General features: G+C 42.8%; 1 protein-coding gene and 1 pseudogene across 3 annotated transcripts in view; one reads left to right on the top strand and one right to left on the bottom strand.

Annotated features, from left to right (window-relative positions):
* RASGRP3 (RAS guanyl releasing protein 3) overlaps positions 1-21,660 on the top strand; it is a 78,259-nt gene that overhangs the window by 40,608 nt on the left and 15,991 nt on the right. Inside the window, exons 4-13 of one of the 2 annotated variants that reach the window (XM_081100612.1) lie at positions 943-1,045; positions 2,830-2,892; positions 3,414-3,545; positions 4,751-4,898; positions 6,337-6,510; positions 6,883-6,999; positions 8,984-9,259; positions 14,919-14,996; positions 18,375-18,488; positions 20,617-20,732. In XM_081100612.1, coding sequence (XP_080956738.1) covers positions 943-1,045; positions 2,830-2,892; positions 3,414-3,545; positions 4,751-4,898; positions 6,337-6,510; positions 6,883-6,999; positions 8,984-9,259; positions 14,919-14,996; positions 18,375-18,488; positions 20,617-20,732 — 1,321 coding nt within the window. Of the gene's footprint in view, positions 1-942; positions 1,046-2,829; positions 2,893-3,413; positions 3,546-4,750; positions 4,899-6,336; positions 6,511-6,882; positions 7,000-8,983; positions 9,260-14,918; positions 14,997-18,371; positions 18,489-20,616; positions 20,733-21,660 lie in introns of both variants that reach the window. The other variant, XM_081100611.1, reaches the window with a different exon arrangement.
* LOC308526360 (nascent polypeptide-associated complex subunit alpha-like) lies at positions 18,832-20,115 on the bottom strand (annotated as a pseudogene). Its single transcript has 3 exons — positions 19,807-20,115; positions 19,267-19,500; positions 18,832-18,861 (listed from the first exon to the last, which is right to left on the bottom strand). The product of its transcript is annotated as a nascent polypeptide-associated complex subunit alpha-like (transcript).

Genomic DNA, 21,660 nt, shown 5'->3' with positions numbered 1-21,660 from the left:
CAGAGCCAAGTGTTGCTGAAGAGCAGAATTCAATCTTCATATCTTGGTGCTTACTAGTAAGGCCTTTTGATTGACCCCTGTCTGTCTCCCCAGTATCACTGCTCTTTGCATTTCCTTCCCTTTCCTGCCCACAGCTAATACACTAGCCATACTGTCTGTATAATGATTCTGGAACATTCTCTGCACCTTTCTACCTGCATGCCTTTATCATACCCCTTTCACTGAAATTCTGCTTCAGGGTTCATTTCAGATATCATCTCCAATGTTCATAATACCATTCCTAATCTCCCCTGTCAGGATTGCTCCCTCCCACAGTTCTTTGTAACTTTCATATGGCACATGGCATATGCTGCTGTGATCGCTTCTTGGTCTTTGGCTTAGACAAGTGAGGGTAGCACAATCTGCTGAATTCTCTATTTGCACCTGTGTCTTACATCTCCTCCTGGGTTATAGATAGACTGTACAGCTGTATGCTTATGTTTATGTATCTACCTCAGCACTTTGGATTACTCTTTACCACAATAGAGTCACACTGGCGTTGTTTGTTGAATTGATTTTATAGGAAAAAGCTAAACCAGAATAGGGTTGCCAGATAAAATACAGGATGATCAGTGAAATTTGAATTTCAGATAAACCACAGTTTTAGTATAAGTATGTCCTAAATAATGCATGGGATATACTTATATTAGGAAATTATTTACCTTATTTCAGATTTAACTAAAGGTCCTGGATTTTCATTTGCTAAATTCTGGCAGCCCTAAACCAGAGTAAGGGTGAAACCTACCCACTTAACTTGCAAGAAAATAGCAGCAGAAGTAGGAGGAAAATGATAATTGAGTCTATGAGAAATTTTCGACACTAATGTTTCTCTACTGATATTAAGAAAAGAGAAGAGTAGTACTGTTACCTCCTCACCCCGCATCTCATTTTATTTTTTAACAGATGACAATGGAGAGCTGGATAATAGTTATTTGCCAAGGATAGTTCTACTGATGCACCGATGGTATTTATCTTCCACTGAACTGGCAGAAAAACTTCTCTGCATATATCTTTTCAACTACTGTATAATCATAAATCAAGTTATGTACTTATGTAGATAGAGTGCATAACCAAAGCCAGTAAATTAAGATGATAAATAATCTTCAGTCAGTTATCCAGCTGTTTTGTGAATATATTTAGACGTCTAGACAAAACACTGGATGGTGGAGCAAATAGTTGCCTATCCATCTGGATGTTTTGGCTCTACTTGAACATAAGCACGAGATATAAAAATGAAACAGGAGCTCTGGGCTGAATGTCTCTAACCTGCTTCAACATTTCTGCTGTGAGTACAATGAAAGAATATTTAACACTGATGCAGGATCTAGTTCATTCCTTTTAGAAGGGCAAAATGATGGACCTAGAGAATTTGATTTAGACATTTAGAAATGCCAGCCAAAGTAATATGATGTGGCTCAGGCACAAACACCACCTAAGATTTTACATCTTTCCTTACTGTCAAGATACAAAGAACATTCTAGCAGGTTTATTGTAATTTGTTGACTGATGTTCATTTCAACTTTCCTTCTGATTTAAGAGGGAAAGAAAAAATACCATTCTAGAACGGTTTTTAGCAGTTCATCAGTTGTACATAAGGCAGTCTTAAAAGATGGTTGAAAGTCAAATGACTGAAAATGGCAAAATAGTCTCACATTTATAAGGACATTTCATTCCCCAATATCGAATGTTATCATATAATTGCTAATATCGGTTCCTATAGTCTCTGCCTGCTTCAAGCCCAGGGGCCCTGCAGGTAAGAGGGAAGCCCTACAAGGCAGGGGAGCCCGAGAGGGGGCGGGCCCCTGGAGTGTCATCCTGGCCAAGTGGGGCTTCCACCTGCGTACGTCCAGCTTCCTCCACTTTCCACTTCTTCCCTCCATCCTCCCACAGCCTCCAGGCCGAAGGGGATGATAGAGAGGATAAGGGGACATTCACCCTGAGCAGAGGTCCCTGGAAGTGAACGGGATCCTGGTTCCAGGTGCCCCAAGTTTCCACGGGTCCCACTGCTGAGGGTAGCCCACAGGGAAGGATGGATGGAATTGTCTCAGTCTGGTCCCATCTCTCATCAGGGTCCTAACACTGTCCAAAGAATGTGCCCCCAACAGCATTCTCATCATTAGTATGCCCGCTGATAATATGAAACGCACATTAAAATGGATATTTAGACACAGTACAGCCTGATGTCTGAAAATACAGATTGTGTCACAGTTGAAACTGCCTGTGAGCTGTCATTTCTTTAGATTTTCCTCCCTTTAGATCACTGGCTACTGCCTACCCACAGTGCCTGGCCTATAGCAGGAGCTCAGTAAATATTTGTTAAAGACATTGAATAAATAGACCAGAATAAATTGCAACACACCCTGTGTATTAATATACCTGCCAATGATATTTTCAAATACTAAAGAAATTAAAATACATATATAAGGCATTAATCCTAATTACAAAACTTTTTTTTTGGTGCCAAAATGGTGCTTCTATGTACTACCAATTTTAAATGATATCTAGTTGGTAGCATAGGTGTAATTATAGTTGGCAGTCATCACTTAGTAAGTGCTCAGGAAGGTAAAATTTTGTAAGTGATTTCTCTTCCCGGCCACAAAAGGACATCCCAGAGCAATAAACTATTCAGTGCTGACATCATCAGAACACACTTCTCTCCCCATTTGAGCGCCCACATAAGCCAGAGGTCCCCAATGCGGCCCTCTTATCAGGAATTCATCTACATTGATCAAAGCTGCAGGTGTCTGCAAAGGAAACCAATTGCAAGGAGCTTTTCTTTAACAAGTGCACGTATCGAAATGCCAGTGGAGAAAGCTGTGATGAATTTCGATTAAAGATCTGCTACTTCATGAGGTAAATATACTTACAAATTTAATTGTCTTGTCGTTACTGCTTCTGGTGGACACTTTCCTTTCCCCCAAGAGGCAGACCTGGTTTGACAATGAAACTGATTCAGATTCCCCTTTATTGGTTTTGCTAAAATTGGCCCCCCTCTGTTCTTGGGGGTAGAATGTATCTTTCTTTGGAACTAGAGCTCAGGCAGTGGTAAATGTGATTAGGGGATGAAAGCAGCCCTGAGAGTGAATTCTTTTTTTCTACTCCCTCACCATGCACATTCCCACCTACTTGCCATGAACCTAGAAGCGTTTCCTTCTGGACAGAGTCGGAAAGAGGGGCTCAGCATGGGAGTGGATTTGGGTCCTTAATGGAAGGGAAAGGGTTAGACTCAGTGTGATGGGTGGGGGATAGGAGATTGCTAATTGGGGTGTGGTCCTGGATTCTCTGTTGAATGTAATCTGTAAAATGATACTATAGTTTACACAGAGGCCCAGCTTGAAATCTTCTGGTTGTCAAAAATATGTGATGCCTTTCAGGTACTGGATTCTGAAATTTCCTGCAGAGTTTAATTTGGACCTTGGTTTGATCCGCATGACTGAAGAATTCCGGGAAGTGGCTAGTCATCTAGGATATGAAAAACACGTCAGCCTCATCGACATATCCAGCATGTAAGAGTGGTTCAAGCTTCTTTCAAACATGATGAGTCCTCTGTTCAGGGGAGGGACTAGTGACGTCCCCACTAGACCTCAATCCATACCATTTCAGAATCAGGGTGTGCTTCTTTGAGAAAGTCTTGCTGCAGTGAACGCCATTGCACCTAGTTCATCTCTCCCGCCTTCCATTTCTTTATTTGTAAAATGGGGGTAGTACCTTTCTCATAGGGTTATCATGAGCATCCAGTCAGTAGATAAAATAGTAGGTAAAAGCATTTGGCACATATGAATGCTCAGTATTTTCTAAAACGTAGTGAATGTCCCCTGTGCCCTTGCCACTCATAGTGTGGTCTATGGATAGCCAGCATTGGCATCACGTAGAAGCTCAGTAGAAATGCTGATTCTCAGGCCTCACCCTAAACCTGCTGAATTGGAAACTGTACTTGAATAAGATCCCCAAGTGATTCATATGCTCATTCAAGTTTGAGAAGCCCTGTGCCTTGGTGCTTCTGAGGCTGTACAAATGTTGACCATAGTTGTGCCATGAACTAGTTAGCTCAGTTATTAAGAACGTGGTGCTAATTAGGATAGTATTTTATATCAACCAGTCCACTTGCACAGAGAAAACTATTTTATGACCCTTAGTATGGGTTTCCATCTTGCAAATATGTGTTCTTTGGTCCCAGGCATTCTTACTCTAGCCTATTTTCCTACAATACTTCATCGAGAGTGATCCAGGAATCATTCGGGATGTTGTTAAAAATCCAGACGATTCAGGTTCATTCCCAGTAAATCAGAATCTCTGGCAATGGAGTCAGGCCTCTGTCTTTATAACAAACTTTTCTGATGATCCCTATCTTGCTGAAGTGTGAGAACCAGTTTCTAGTGATTCCCATGTGCCTTAAATCACTACCTATATATTGATTAACTCCCAAATGTCTAGACCTAGTCCTGACCTCTCCCTTAGGATCCAAACCTTACTGGCCAACAGAAAGACCAAGTGAGAGATTCTGGATGGATCAGTGCAAATCCACCCTGTCTGGGAAAACAACTTGAAGTTTATGTTCTACTGGCGATGGGTCAGTGGTTTTCTCTTCAAATACCCAGGACAGCGCAGGCCCCTGGATTCAGGCCAAGAGTTACAGAGTCAATAGGTTAATAACTTCCATTGAGGGAAACAGGCTTGCGGCACACTGACCAGACTCACTCCTCTTTTATAGACCTTCCTACGATTGGATGAGAAGAGTCACACAGAGGAAAAAAGTATCCAAGAAGGGAAAAGCCTGTCTGCTGTTTGACCATCTGGAGCCCATTGAATTGGCTGAGCACCTCACTTTTCTGGAGCATAAATCTTTTCGAAGGATCTCGGTAAGAAATTTGACATTTATTCTTCCAAGGATAACAACCTCCATGCCAACTTTCCTAAGAGCCGCATTTTCATACTCTGACGTGTTGGCAGCCTCTGTCACTGTGTTCTATTGGAAAAGTGCCCTTAATTCACAGGAACAATCCCTTTCCACCAAAAATAAATATTATCCTGTCTTTATTTTATGGCTCGGGAGCTATATTTCTGCTGCTGTATTTTCAATGTCCCCTTTCATAGGATGAAAGCATGACTTTCTGAATACCCAGTGCCGATAGAACCACTCAAGGTTTATTTAGGTCTGTTGGCTTCTCCCAAGTGAACATGTTTTGCTAGGCCCTTTGTTTGGGGGGAGAAATATTTATTTAGGTTGGGATTTGTATAAATGCCTCCTTATGGGTGCAGGTTGAAAATAGGAATTGTAGGCTTTGAGGAGAATCTCAGCATCCAAGCGTTTGTTTCCCAGGGATGGAGATCCTGAATTAAACATTTCTTTCCTACTCTGTCTTGATAGCTTTCCTTTTCTCCCTTCTGACTGTGGTCTCCTACTAGCTACCTACTCACTGCCCACTTGTTATGATAATATTTCCACTACGGTTGGTTACAAGCAGCCTTTGTCTCTCTCACCAAGCTCTGGGGTGGTCACTTCTCCTCCTTCTTTCCCGAGATGCCAGGGAATTAATTACATTATTCCTTGCAAAGAAGAACATGAGGTTAGAAATATGGATTTCTGAAAGAACGATTCATTTCACTAAGCAGTCCTACTTGGAGAGGCCCTCTTACTGACTCCCAGCAGGCAGGCTATAAGAGGAAACCCCCTACACTGTTTATATGACAGAGGCTCATATGTATGTGATGACATCCACGCTGATTTTCTGAAAATGTGTCTGTTTACTAAAGAGCTGTCTTACTTCAATTACTATTTTTTTCCTGGAAAAATAAAACATTGATAAAATTTGAAATCATTATGTTTATATGCATTTCTTCCTTTTTAATGTATGCCATTGTATCTCAAACTTGCCTGACCATTGGAATCACCAGTTGTGGGTGAAAAATGGAGATTCTGAGGTTCCACCTCTGAAGTAATGACCCTAAAGGTCTGGGGCATTCCCAGAAGTCCCTATTTTAGCAAATGCCCCAGGTGAATATTATGACCCAGCAATTTTAGGTTTTACTGGAATGTGACTTGGAGTCTTGCCCCTCCCTCACCCCACCAACCCTGTCATGTGTACTAGCAATGAGTGTATGTCTGTGTTGGGGAGTAAAATACAACCAAATAACATGTTAAAGCTACATGTGTGTTTAAACTTATAAGATGCCATTAAAATGTGAAATGGAAGAAATCGTTGTGCTATAATAAAACAATATCTCACCTCTTTCATGCAACATTCTAAGTTCCGATTGTGCAAAGACTTCATTATAATTCAGAGTCTCTTTTACTAGTTTACTGATTATCAGAGCTATGTCATCCATGGCTGCCTGGAGAATAACCCGACCTTGGAGAGATCTATTGCTTTATTTAATGGAATCTCAAAATGGGTCCAGTTGATGGTTCTGAGCAAACCAACCCCCCAGCAAAGGGCAGAAGTCATCACAAAGTTTATCAATGTTGCCAAGGTACGTACATCTGGTCATGAGACTGGAGTTCTTAAAGCATTCTAGATGTCCATGCACTCTATTGAGAAAAGTCATTGGGGAAACTTGGGGTTCATGATATAAAGGGCAATTAGACTACTCATAGATGTTTAATGAACAAATCATACTTCTCTCATGCAAGAAGATTGCTTTTAATTGCCAATACCTGAAAGCACTATTTTTCTGTGCAATGATGGATATATTTTCCTAATGGAATTTATTTGCACTTTATTTTAAATTATTTGTCCTAGGTCCTTGTTATTAAATTGTGTATACATTTCACCTGTAATTCAGAAAGCTCAGAACAATTCAAAAATTGTTAGAAAGTATTGATGTTGACATTTTTTATTGTAGAAGCTCCTTCAGCTCAAAAACTTTAACACCCTGATGGCAGTGGTGGGAGGCCTTAGTCATAGTTCCATTTCACGCCTCAAGGAGACCCATTCTCATCTTTCTTCAGAAGTTACCAAGGTACAGTGGCTTGGATGCTAATCCCAAGTAAAAAATTCATTCGTAAACTATTTAGGGGTAGGATACTCTTAACAAATGTCATGGTGAGGGGAGTGTTTTCTTCCTAGACAATGGTGGGTTACACATGGGGGTACAATAGGAAGGGACGAGACATCCCACCTGGAAAACTGGTTGGAGGTAGCAGCAAGTGTCCGAATAAGAGTACCTTGAATACCATTACATACTGTAGTTGTAAATATTCAACAAGTATGTATTTGGTGCTTCCCATGTTATAGGCACTGTGATACAATCAGAGACTACAAGGCAAATAGGACAGAAATCATTCCTATCCTCCCCTCCTCAAAGGAAGTCATTGAACACCCACTCTACTCATGGCACTGTGTTCAGCTCAGCAGAAGATGCAATGGAAGCGAGAGACATAGGCCTTGTCTAGAAACTCCTCAGATTTATTGCTGATTTTTCAGGAGGAAAAGTATATTTCCCAAATCAAGCTTTCTGCCATATTTATTTCCAGGCACCTATAATAATATTTTTCCTTACTGAACAAAAAGAAACATTTCCTTCTTATAAAGATATTTTTTTGTAAGAGTATACTTTGTTGTATCAGTAAGGACACTTTCAGCTGTAAGTTTTTTAAAACTCTTTAAATGCTTAAACAATAAGGAAATAGATCATTTTCTCACATACCTGGGAGACCAGACGCAGGGCTGACTTCAGACATGGTCTGATCAGAGCTCTGGCTGCTGTACTGCCTTCCTCTGAATATCATTTTTTACTTTGTTTTGTTTTATTCTTTCATCAATGCAGAAAATTAAAGTCTTGTTCATGAAAGGTGGAGACAGAGAACATTTCTTTCGTTCGCTCTGCCCCTATGGAATTAAAGACCTTCTTTTTAGACAGATTGGACCATCTCAAGTCATATGTCTACTTCTGGACCCATAACAGTTGCCAGAGGAATACAATGTACTGATTGGCTTAACTCTGTGTTTCTGAACCAATCACAAACCAGAGGGGTGGGGTGATGATAACGGTAAATCAGAACCAATCCTTGGACCGGGGGCTGGAAACAGCTCCCTCTGAGTCACATGGGCTGCTTTGGGAAAGAGTAGACTGAACAAAATCAGGGTCTATGAGGAAGGTCTGGTTGCTGTTAGGCAACCAACAATAGCTTGTCCATAGAAACAGGAGGACGTAGACCACAGAGCACTGGTGTCTGACCTCAAGCACTGCACCCACTCCAAGTATGATAGGGCTCATTATGTGTTTCATTTTCCTTCAGCTTTGTACTGAATTTCAAATAAAGAGCAAAGCACACTTTTTTTTTTATTAAAAGTTTTTAATGTTGACATGATTGCAGAGTTTCCCCTGGTGAAGAATATGAATCCAACAGAGGCTCAAAGAGGCGAGGTACTACTAGTGTGTCTTAAAAGTTATTTATTTGAACTCCTCTTTCTTATAGAAAAGGGAACTGAGGCCCTAAAAGGTGAAGTGACTTGGTCAAGGTCACCCTGTGAGTGGCAGAGTTCAAAACCACAGCTGTCTCACACCTCAGTGTGACATTTCCTACCCCATACTGTCCTAAATTAATCTTCAAGTAATACATCCCAAATGCAACTTTTTTTGGAATAACTAGGAAATTTTAATATACTACATGCTTAAAGATAATACAACACATGCATATATTTGTGGACCATGATATTTTCATTAATTGTAAAATACGTATATAGACATGATATTTAACATCCCAGCTTCCCTAATAGGTAGGCGGAGGTGTGGGCTGTTTGCATGTTGTAGCAGAATGGAACAGACTGTCCAACTCCTAGTACACTTTTCTTTCTTGTTCCTGTTTAATATTTCCTTGCATCAACATTGGTGCAATGGATACGCCCCTCGTAGCCGAGGAATTTCCTAGCCACACACTGCGGGCCTGGGGATGGGCAGATGGGAAGGCTGTCTGAAAATCTTCTTTTCCATCTGCTCCCAGAACTGGAATGAAATGACAGAGCTGGTCTCCTCCAACGGCAATTACTGCAATTACCGCAAGGCCTTTGCCGACTGTGAGGGCTTCAAAATCCCCATCCTTGGCGTGCACTTAAAAGACTTGATAGCAGTCCACGTCATTTTCCCAGACTGGATGGAGGAGAACAAAGTGAACATTGTGAAAATGCACCAGCTCTCCGCCACCCTGAGTGAACTGGTCTCCCTGCAGAATGCCTCCCACCACTTAGAGCCCAACATGGACTTGATCAACCTGCTCACGGTGAGTCCAAGGGACTGGGGTGTGTCCTAATCACTCTTCTGCCCATTACGGCCCAGGGGATGCGGAAAGATCTGTGCCTGCAGTTCACTGGGGATGCAGAGGGTAGGGTTGAACTCCTGGTCAGTAGATAGGGAGAAGTCTCAAAAGATGAGGGGAGGGGATCCCATACCCATAACCACATGACTTAAGGCCCAGTTTCTGCGCCTGCAGCTCTAGTTTCTAGCATTCTTAGAGAGGCCCTCCAGCCCCTCCCTCTCCTTCATCACACTCCTGTAATAAACCACCTCCCTCTCTATGCCCTTCACTCTCTGCTTTTCTTATCCTCACGGCTGTTGGCGAGGCCTGGAGCAATGCAAGGACCTCCTTTGTGATCTGCCCTCACCACCAGTCTCCCCCAACCCAAGATGTAGTTACCAGCCTGACACCGGAGGCCCTTCAGGACTCATGTTCTGACTCTCAGGCCAGCCTTGTTTGTTATCATGCGGTTCTGCATGAGGGATAGTGGACTTGTACTTTCCACCATGAACTGCTGCCTCTGCTTCCTGGCCTTGCACTTTCTTGAAAAACCCCTTCCCTACCCAACCCTGTGATTAGCCCCAATCCAAAAGTGTCTATCTTTCTGGCGCATTCTCTGTTCCCCTCCAAAGCACTAATGCACCTGTCCCATGTGTTGACCTTGCACTCTATGCCTTCTTACCTATAGGTGGTATCCCTTGGCATTAGACTTTCCCCCCGTCCCCCTGTTCACCTGACTTATACATCACATGTCCCCAGCACCTTTCACAAAACCTGGCATATTTAGGAGCTCAATAGGTGAATGAAATGCTGTACTTAGTAATAATGGAGGTCAGACGGAAGTTCACTTACCATTCATATTTTAGGGCATTTGTGACACATATCTTTAGCTGGTGTCTGGATCCTAGCACCTTTAGACACAACAGGTGTATAGAAGAGAACTTATCTCATTGGCTGCCTCTTGGTCAGGGGGATGAAGCAGAACCAAATTCTCTCACCTTTGCTAAGCAGCTTCCCTGTATAGGTTTTTAACACTGTAGCATCTGAAACTTGGCTGCAATATTGAATTGACTCTTTTCCTTTAATTGGCCATGGAAAACAAAAACAATACCCGATCTGAAGCTCTGAGAGCCTAAACCCCCTAGGACTGTGCCATTGGAATAGAGTGTGGTACCCAGACCGTCTCCACAACTGTTCCTAGAGCACACAATTCATTTACCAAAGAGGAGAAACCCAAAGTGTACAAAGTGATGCCAGCCACACCCTTAGTATAAAGCAGAAGTAGCCAACACACAGAAACACACATCTCTTGGGGTTGAGTTTGTGTGACAAATAGTAAACACACAGACATTCTCTATTGGAGGAAGGGGGAAACCTCATCACAATCTAGGCACCTGCGTTTACTAGTATTAATCATTTGCCTTGCAAATCTGTTTCCATGAATAAGTGCCCAGACTGGCACCTTCCAACAGACTACAAACCCACAGACACAGGTGATGTCTGCAGACCGGCCTACGTTCCACATGTCCCTGTCGGGGTTGTCTTCATGAGGAGGAGGATGTCACAGAGCAGAGGCCTACACTTAAGACAGTTTCTCATCCAGGCAAAAGATAATGATGGAGCAGGGAAATTACTTTTGAGTTATAATGCAGCAAGCAACATCACTACATCACAACAGACCTTTAGAGAAATATAGAAGGGTTTGTGAATGAAACTTTGTGGATGCAAATCAAAAATCTGACCTGCAGAATTAAAAGCTAAGAAATAACTCCTTTTGCTAGGAAGAAAAGAAAAAAGAAAAAAGATGCCCCCGCCCCACCTCCCTCTTTCTCTCTCTATTATGGAAGGAAAATTTGGATGCCAACATATACTGTATAACACTTAGTAATGGCAGTGTGATATAGTAGAGTGTAGCGGCAAGATCCTAGAAGGAAGATCTACCTTTGAGCCCTGCCTCCTTGCTAACAAGCCTTGACTTTGGATTTTCCCAGAAGGATTTTGTGTTCATTTGTGAGGTCTCTCCCAGCTCTAAACTTCTAGAATTCTAGATGTGGGGAATGGTGGGGCCTTGAGAATAAGGAACCGAGTGGCAACGTGATTGAGTGATTCCAGCCCAGAGACTCAGGAGGATAGATAGCACCGTCCCTCATGTGAACACACATCATCAAGCCAGTTTCCGTTTAAAGCCAAGATCCTTTCTCTCTCCTCACAACCAAGTTCCATGAACTGGGATACACATTCGTTCTTTCTGCCACAGGCGGATTAACCTCAGAATGAGGAGCGAGGAGACTCCCACGTGTGTCCATGAGAGCCCAGTGAGCATTTCATGGAGCAGCTACCTGGTGGGACTAGAACCGTAGGACTGACTGCAGCTGCCCAAGTGCATGGGAGGTGCCTGAAAGTGCACCCTGGAGAGGGCGGTTCATTTGCCCCAAGAGTCTAGGTTCCATTTCTGCCTGAAGTGACTGCTTCTAAATGTGGCTCCCAGCGAGGAAGCCAGTGTGACTGAGAGCCCTGGAAGACAGAAAGTGAAGTCCACAGTCACTAACTGCCTGCCCTGGGCAACAGGCTGCGTGGCGATGCGTGGACTTTCTCTAATAAGTGATTGCAGTTTTCACGGCACTTCACACACGTGTGTTCTTAGTACATTCTCACAAGCCCCCTGTGATGTAGCGCCTGGCAGGGCAGGGAGTGTACCATCACCCCTGCCCTTCCTCTTTTACAAATGAAGAAACTCAGATTTATGAAGGACAAAAGGCTTGCAAATGGCAAGCTTCTAAATCCCAGCTCGCTCTCTCTCTCTCACCCTCTCCCACCCTCCCTCCTCCACCCCACCCCCACCCCTGGTAGGCATTTACTCTGTAATGTGTTGGCATTTATTTTATTTTGCATCTGTAAAAAATAAGAAATCTCTGTCTTTCTTCATGGACATATAAAAAGTTGATTACAGAACGAAGTCTGTGAGGGCAGGGATCTCTTATCACTGTCACCTTAGCCCCGAATGGCCCTGGGCACATGAAGGAAGGAGGACCACATCACCGGACTGTTGGGGTTTCGACTGTTCTCCTCAGGGAAGAGCCGGAGAAGACATTTTTTATTGTCATCCCATTCGCATGCGAGGAGCTTTAAAAGCTGACGCTTCTTGTTTCGTGGCACATAAAATAGTCGGATGCTTTTCATAATATTTTTAGATCTGTCAGATACGTTTACCAGAGTCTATGCAAATCACTGGAAAGCCCCTATAGTTTTACAGTCTCATAAGAAAAAAAAGAAGAAGAATTGCAAAAATGGTGAGTGGAGGTAGTGTGATGATCCAGTGTGTCTGATGTTACAGTTCTCCAGTCCCAGCCATGCAGGTCCTCACGTCCAGACTGAATCCACAGCCACCTTTGCCGATTGGCTTGGGTGGAAATGCAGCCACCTGAAATGGTGACTCAGAACGTTGTTCAGAAACAACCAAACTTGATGTTCAACACAAGCACATGTTCTTGAAATCCCATTGACAAGCTGCCTGTATTATAAACATGCGATAGGGAGTTGAACAGGTCTTTTCAGGGCCATGTACAGCCCTAGGAGATCCAAAAAGACAAACAGGACCATGGCTGGGAAAGCAGGGAGTCGGCAGGGGTATCCCAGAGGGCAGCGTACGTCCACCGATGAGCACAGTGGCGTTTGGCTGCTACACTGACTGGAAGCCAAACCCTGCCGTCCCCATCTGTGAGGCTCTCTCAGCAAGCCCTGTTGGTCACATTTTAGCTCATTTAACCTTCGCCACAGCCCTGGGAGAGAGCTATGATCTATGATTCCATTTTCTAGACCAGGGGACTGAGATTCAAGAAGATTAGTGACTTGCCTAGGTTCACACTGCCCCTAATAAATGGGGAGCAAACACTGGGAGAAGAACAGAACATTTCCATCATAAGTGCAGATATCTGTCCATTTGACATATGACAATACCCAAGGATGTTCTGTGTCTTTCGAGAGAGCATCTCCCCTACTCGGTGTGTGGCTTATTTGAATTTCTGGTTGGATGTCTGGAACTGCTGTCAACTCCTCTCCAGCACCAGTCTTTAGAGGCAGAGTCAGGAGGACAAAAACATGCCCATCAAAGTCCCCATTAACTCTTTTTAAAAAATATATTTTATATTGAATTCAGAGAGGAAGGGAGAGGGAGAGAGAGAAACATCAATGATGAGAGAGAATCATTGATTGGCTGCCTTCTGCACACCCCCTATTGGGGATTGAGCCAGCAACCCTGGCATGTGCCTTTGTCCAGAATCGAGCCCAGGATGCTTCAGTCCACAGGCTGACGCTCTATCCATTGAGCCAAACCAGCTAGGGCAACTCTTTTTTGTTTTTTCTTTAATGATTAACTTAGTTTATTTTTTTTCAATTACAGTTTACATTTGATATTATTTTGTATTAGTTTCAGGTGTACAGCACAGTGGTTAGACCAGGGGTGGGCAAACTTTTTGACTCGAGGGCCACAATGGGTTCTTAAACTGGGCCGGAGGGCCGGAACAAAAGCATGGATGGAGTGTTTGTGTGAACTAATACAAATTCAAAGTAAACATCATTACATAAAAGGGTACGGTCTTTTTTTTCAATAGTTTTATTCATTTCAAACGGGCCGGATCCGGCCCACAGGCCGTAGTTTGCCCACGGCTGGGTTAGACAATCATATCTTTACAAAGCATTCCCCCTGATATCCCATATAAAACTCCAGATTTCTGGCTCTTTTTGACAAATCAGAAGACATGGCAATTGTCAGGCTGACAACAGCTTGTCCTAGCTCAGTAGTGGCTGCCTCCCATTCGTCAGAGACCACACCATTCCCCATGGCTTCCTTACCCCAGAGATCCAGTGTCAGATTCTGCTCATTAACACAAATTTTCCTTGTTATCTACCTAACAAGAAAGACACCCAAATTGCCCTGGAAAAGACCTGTTTTCCAAATAAGATGCTATTATGCCAGATTGCTGTCAAAATATTCCTTTCAGGCTCACCAAGTAGAATCATGGAGTTTATTTGGTTATTAATGGTTGTTGGCACACACTATGCAATATTAAATTGAATTATGGTACCAGATAAAATTATAGATGGGAATGAAGCTTGTGTATCATCCATTATCATGTGTAATCAATACCTAATTTTATATCCTCTTGAAATAAAATCCCTTTCAGACATCCCACTTCACTCTTCTACATAGCGGCTGGTTCCTTATGGCATTAGTTTGTGCTGTGGGGGTGGTCCTCTCCTGTAAAGTGGCAGAGCCCCTGGAGATGAGAGTGACTGTGGTTCCGGGGAAGGTGGGTATAGTGTACATTCTTTGTGAGCAGGGTGTTCATGATCTGGAATAATGCCGGGGCAATTTTATAGGAAAGTCAATTTTATAATGTTTAGGAAAAACCTTTAGGTGACAAAGTCTAGATAAAGCAATATTGATGCTGATGACCCTACAAGGTTTATTTTTCCTCTTTTTAATTTCATTTTCCACCTCTGCATGCCATCTTCATGCTGTTCTGCTTTCACTCCGATTATTAGACATTGGCTTAACCATTCCGTTTGAAAAGTATATCGGCGATTCAAGTAAATAAATAAATATGAGCCAACATATTTATTTATCCATTCTAATTTCTTGTAGCTTTCACTGGACCTCTATCACACAGAAGATGATATTTATAAACTGTCACTGGTGCTGGAACCTAGAAATTCTAAATCGGTAGGTATTGCTTTCTCTCTCTGAGAATCAGTGCCCAGCACCGCGGTTTGTCATTTACAGTAACTGGCTGTTGCGATGGTGCTCTGTGATCTAAAGGTTGAAGAATTTAAAAATCTCTGTTATTCCCTTTTAAGCAGTCACACAGCTTAGCCCTGACAGTTTGAGAAGTATTTCCTTACATAGGCTAATAAAGAAGAACATCATTTGCAATTACTCTGTGTTACTATTGATCTTCTATGGGTTGTGTCTCCTCTAAGAACTCACCTACCTCTAGGACCAAAAAAAGTGAACCATAACTCATCTTAACGTTAAAGATCATTAAGATCCTTCCAGGCTTTAAAAGAAATCCCATTCAACATAAAATTAGATTTAATACATTTTCAATACCCTGATCATCATCCATGAATTTTGCTAAGTCTAATAATGATTGACTCAGCTCAGAATTTTAATATTACATTGGATGGTGTCTTACTTAATTGATGGCTGACTCTTAGTTAAGAAACAGTACATAATGAGATTGAGGAAAATGCATTACTGAATGAGCACTTCCCATCAGTTTTAACAAGTGGACTATATCTTAGGTGTGTTTTACACTGATAAAAAAAAAAAAAAAAGACCTCGGTGAATTTGAAATTTACAATGAGGATGAGGTTTGCATGTTAAAGGAAAAAGTGTCTCTGTTTGCTGCTTATACCCATATCCTGAGGTCAGTTTGTTAATAAAGGTCCCATGCTCCTCTTCTCACCAGTTGAACCCTGTGGCACATTGCCAGCAACTCCAGCCCTAAGTCTGTCCATCTATAATACCTGCAGGGATTCCGCACCGTGAGGCCGGAAGAGGCAGAATGACTGTGAGCGCTGCTCTCCGGCTCTGGGAGGGCACGCACATGAGTCCGAGTCAGCTGGCCTGGTAGCATCTGTTCTTAAAATAGTGAGGGCGATGGTTCCATCCGCTCTTCACCCTGCAGTCCCCCGAGGCCCATCTCCTAGGGACACTGCAGACTGGAGTCATGTGGGAAGACACAGCAGAGACAGAGGGAGGAGTGAGGACCCAGACTCTCCAAAGTTATCATGACTAAGAGACAGCTAGAGAGAAAGGCAAAGTTAATGTGGAGGGAGGAGGAGTTGGTCCGCCCCTTCCTCATTCCATAGCTTTCATGGGGTGAAGCTGGCCGTGGTGTAGTCGGCTGTACTGACCTGTGTACACGGCATTTCCACCTCTGACTCCTTCCTTTACCTATAACCGGGTACCTTCACTGCTACCTGTTGGTTGCTGGATGCCTGGCAGGCATCATATACATGTTATCTCGTTAACTCCGTTAAGGAAACTGAGTCTGGTGAGCATAGGTCTCTAGTAAAAAGGAGAACTGGGATTTGGCTTCGTGCCCCTCTGTCTGCCCGTCTGTGCTTTTTCTACTGCGGATGCTGCCCGTCGTGTTCCCACCACCCCTTGTGGGAACAGGGCGGGTCAACCATTTCAGCACGCTTGCCTGCTTTGTGCTCTTTAGATCTACTTTAGTTTCCTTTCAGGATTTCAAGCTGTTGCCAATCTGGGGAGACATGTCCCTCAGACATTGAAAGGTCTTCTTGTAAAAGAAGAAACTTTCAAAGCCCCTTCCCCGTGCTAAAATCCTGTGGGTCTATAAACCACATTTCCCCGCCCCTTTCTGTCCCTCCTCTTAATGGAATGCCACCCTACTGTGTGCTGAGTGTTTGGCATGTGCTGATCACGGGAGAGCGAGGCGCAGTCAGCACTATGCTCCTGAGAGCCTCTGGCTTGGATGTGCTCACCGCGGTGCTGGCCAGCCTCGCCTACTGAACAGCCAGCTCCACTAAGAGCCTTTTCCTGTTGTTCTTCGTGGGACCCTTCGTGCTTCACTGGATCTTTGTGTTTTACTTTGTGTCTCTGATTTTTCACACGACCTCGAGATCAACAAAATACTTAACAGTTCCACTTAGAGAATTAGTCCAAACAACTTAATAAATATTTATGTTCTGACAGCATAGTGCCCAATTGAGAAAAATAATACACATATACTGAAAGAAAAACACAGTTACTTACTAATGGATGTGTGTGCCTCTTGGGCTTTGTACAAGTTCTTAAGTGTTGGAATCCGATTGGAAACTGCCACCCTTACTTCTTGTTCCACGCTGACGTTTTGCTTCGGGACCGGATATCACTGAAAGCAGTGTGGCACTGTCCAATGGGCGGCCGGCGCACTAACTACTTCAAGCTGGTAGTTTGTGTGGGGTCTGACAGATAATGGGTATCACTGTATTTCCCTTGGAAGTTTGAAATATCTTTTGGTACCCCTCTGAGTTCTCTGCAGTACCTTGGGCAGGGTACCTTGCTGTACAGTTTGGGAACTGTGGGCTCATCCTTGATCAGATCAACGAAATGAAAAGCTTGCTAGGAAGAGCCATAACGTGTGCAGATGTGTGTGAGTGACTGTCAGTGGGGTGACCGTATCCAGGGGGCAGGTCATTTTTGGTCCCGTGGGTAGCCCACAGGATGCTACCAACACCCACCTCACAACATTCTTAGGGGCTTAAAGCAGTACATTTACTCCTCAATTCCTCTTGCAAAAGTGTTTATCCCCAATTTAGTATCAAAAAAACAACAACACACCTGTTAGTACAAGTTTGCATGTGTGCAGCAGCCAAAATATTTACATTATGTGGGGTCCCAGGGAGAGGATGTAAACGGAACAGCTGGTCTCCCGATAGGATTGTGTTTTTCACTTGTGTTGTGTAAACATGTTATGCGTTATCGTCAACATCTTCACCACATTAGTAAGTGGAAATGTCTTGCAAGAATATGGAAAAACCTGTGTAGAAAGCTCACAAAAGAGGGCTATAGGGACCTAATAATTAGACAAACAGTCTAAGTGTATTAAGAGAGATGCCAGTATAAGGACATAAACTTGGCCAACCACTGGCAGCCATTTACTGCACACACCTACTAATTTATCACTAGCACCGAGTATTAAAGAATTAGGTTTCTGGTGTTTCACATATTTTGTATTATATAGAAATCTGTATGGATTGTTATATGGAAGTTTAAGGATGTTTTTGTAATATTTGGAGAACTTGGATAGGATTTTTGGATGGGCTGGGAGAGCAATTATCTTTTCCCATTTAAAATAATAGAATCTAGGTTCCTGCTAAACAGAATGCACTATTCCAACATGTATTTCGTTACAGATTAGATTCCATTGATCAAAGACGTTTGTTTTCAAAATATCTAAGTGTTGCATACATGTAAGTTTTTACTGGGATTATTAATATACAAAATGTATACGTCTTTCTCAGTGTCCCTCGTCCTAATTGTTCAAGGCCCCAGATAAAGTTGAACAATGTGTGTGTTTTCTGTCAGCAGCCTACCTCCCCTACAACGCCTACCAAGCCTGTGGTGCCCCTGGAGTGGGCATCAGGAGTGGTGCCAAAGCCAGACCCCACAGTCATCAACAAGCACATAAGGAAATTAGTTGAGGTAAGTGGATGAAGGAGTGTTAAGAGTGAGCACTAGAAGGCCCCTTTCTCTTTTCAGAATATTCTTTGATTGCCCAGGAATCAGCTGGAGTCCATGAAAACAGTACCCCCGCCCCAGCAGGTAGGAACAATTTAGCAGACACTTAGCTCAACCTGACATCAGCCTCTTAGGGCAGTCTCCAAGAAAGGCCCCCTTTCTCCTTCTTGTTAGTCTATTCTCATGTGCCCAGATACTCACAGCTACTTTCAGTTCCTTTCTTTCTCCAGCACTTGACACTTCTGTCATCGTCCCTACAACTTGAAAGGCTGTTTGGGACAATCTACTCATTCAAAACCCACATGGGTCACAATAACATGCCCCATACGCTGGCTACCTGAGAGTAGGAAAAGATCCTGTAAGTTGGATAGCTGTTCTTGCTGTAGGCATCTGGGGGTCTGGGACACAGCAGCACAATGCCATTTAGGTAAGAAACATCACTCAATGAAGGGCAAGGCTCCGTCAGAGCTTTCCATACAGAAAGAGGAGTAGCAGCCCTAACTGGTTTGGCTCAGTGGATAGAGTGTCAGCCTGTGGACTGAAGAGTCCCAGATTTGATTCTGGTCAAGGGCACATGCCTGGGTTGCTGGCTCAATCCCCAATAGGGTGCATGAAAGAGGCATCCAATCAATGATTCTCTCTCATCATTGATGTTTCTATCTCCCTCTCCCTTCCTTTCTGAAATCAATAAAAATCTTAATAAATAAATAAATAGCGGTTCCAGTGTAGGGAAAATGGAAACATTTGCTTGTGACATGACCAATTCTGTGTCTTCAAGTTCCAGACCTGTTTCATCAACCTCTTTCTCTTCGCTCTCCTCTTGTACAGTTAGAGTCTGTTTTATTGAATGTTTGAGACAGCTTCACCTGGAACTCTGAATTTCTTCGCAGCTTCTAGCTGTGCTTGCTGAGATAAATCCTGGATCTCAGTTTCCCCAAACTGTGTAGGTATCTGAAGCTGGGCTCTTATAGACATACTAGAGGCCCAGTGCAGGAATTTGTGCACAGGTGGGGTCAGCCGTGCATGATGGGGGTCCATTGGGCTGAGTCAGCTGGGGGGAGAGGTTGTGGGTAGTTGGCCAGCCAGCCCCGCCCCTGATCGAGGTATTGGAGGCCGATTGGGGGTGGGGCCAGCCCCCAGGGGAAGGGGGGCTGACTGGGGCCTGGATCAGGCTGGTTGGCTGCCATAGTATGCGTCATAGCCACTGGTCATTCTGTTTGTTCTGGTTATTCTGCCAGTCCAGTCGCTGGGCTTTTATATATATAGATGGTTATGTGATGACAAAGAGGATATTCTTAGATTTCCAGACAGTGACCCTAGGATCCCCTGTAACCTGTCGAAGATCCCCTTTGGACATAGCCTTCCATGCCTTCTTTTCACTTTGCCTCTGTTTTGCTTTGCTGGCTGGTTCTCATGGATTTTAGCTGCTGCTGCCATCTGGGCTTGTTGTGTGGCGGCCTGTGTGGGATCTTGTTCCTCCAGCTCTGGTACTGATTCATCACTGCCAGCCTCTGTTCCAGACCCTGTCTCAGCCTGAGCTGTAGCAACTCCTGCTCTGTAGCAGGGAGGTTTCTGTGGCTTCACTGAACATCTTTGCGGGGACCACAGAACCAAGATAGCGGCAGCCTCATTACTTCTTATCTTAAACAATTTTAGGCTGTTCTCAATGCCTTCACTTCTGTTTGAACTTCAGAATTAGTTTGTTCACTTAAAATGATTCCCACTGGGACTTTGATTGGAGTTGCATTCAAAGCATACTTTAAATTTTGAAAAGTTTCACATTTTATAGCTTTATTTTCTATTGTCGTGGTATTGGCATTTGTGAATTCAACCCTGAGGTATCAGTTTACACCTATTTTCTCTGGGAAACCTTTTTAAGGCCACCTCTCCCACCCCATAGCACTGTTTTTATCATTAGCATTGCACTTATCTAGTTACACCATAAAGGCTCTTGATTTTTTTTAATCTCCCATGAGATTCTAAGCTTCTTGATGGAAAGAATAATATGCTAGTTATCATTGCTTTCCCAATAAGAAGTTCAGAGCCTGACTTATAAGCGGTCATTCAATAAATATTTGTCTTTTCTTTGTAGTCTGTGTTTAGGAACTATGACCATGACCATGATGGGTACATCTCCCAAGAGGACTTTGAAAGTATAGCTGCCAATTTTCCCTTCTTGGATTCCTTCTGTGTGTTGGACAAAGATCAGTAAGTGTTGATTTTGTTATATTTTAATGCAACTTTCCTGAAGCAGAAAATTTTTATCAAAAGAGAACAAGGAAGTGGTTCGTCTACATCTTGACAGCTTCCATCCTAGTGCGTTGCTGAATCTAACATTTCACTGAATTTTCTCTTGGTGGCCATGAACATGACTGGTTGGATGGAATCGCAGGACAGTTCACATCGCCAGTGCTGAGTACAAGCTCCCACTTGCAAGTTAGCCCAGCTCTCCATTTCCCACATTATTTCTACTGTTTAGCTAGTTCATCAACCCCGAAACCTCCATCAAAAAAAGTAGAGGAGAAATAGTGTTAGGGCTGGCCTGGTACAGTCCTCAGTCTCAGCGAACCTGTAGGCAATCTATAAACTCACCAAGAAAGTAAGATTTTTATTTTTTACTTTTTGATTGTGGTTTTCATGAGATCAGGTTATGGCTGCAGATAGCCAAGACTACACCTATCCTTTTTTGTTTTTCCTTTGCCAGCTCAAAGGTTGTCTTGATAAACAACAACAAAAATTTTCTTTATCTTCAAATAATTCTTGAAAAATTAAATGAGTGTAGAGGCTAAAACCCAGCTCATTGAAAAAAATGATTAAAAAATAATTTCCTAGAAAGCCTGGCATTAATAATTTGATTAATTTTTAATTATCTGAGATTAACTCATAGTTTAAAAACCATCCATAATGAAATGCTGGGTTTTATATTGGTGATATGTCCACATTATATCATATTAAATTCCTCTAATATTTTTGTTGGTGTAAGAAATTTTTAAAAATTAAAACTGTATGTAGTTCAACATACCAAGGAAAGCCTTGGTACTTTATCATAAATGTCTTAAAAACTTAATTCATCTGTATTGTATATCTAGAGCAAATAATACTTTTAAATGAATTAAATTATTAAAAATAAAAACTT

Source organism: Myotis nattereri, assembly GCF_964212035.1.
Source record: "Myotis nattereri genome assembly, chromosome: 10".
NCBI lineage: Eukaryota > Metazoa > Chordata > Mammalia > Chiroptera > Vespertilionidae > Myotis > Myotis nattereri.
This window is presented reverse-complemented; position numbering and strand designations above follow the sequence as displayed.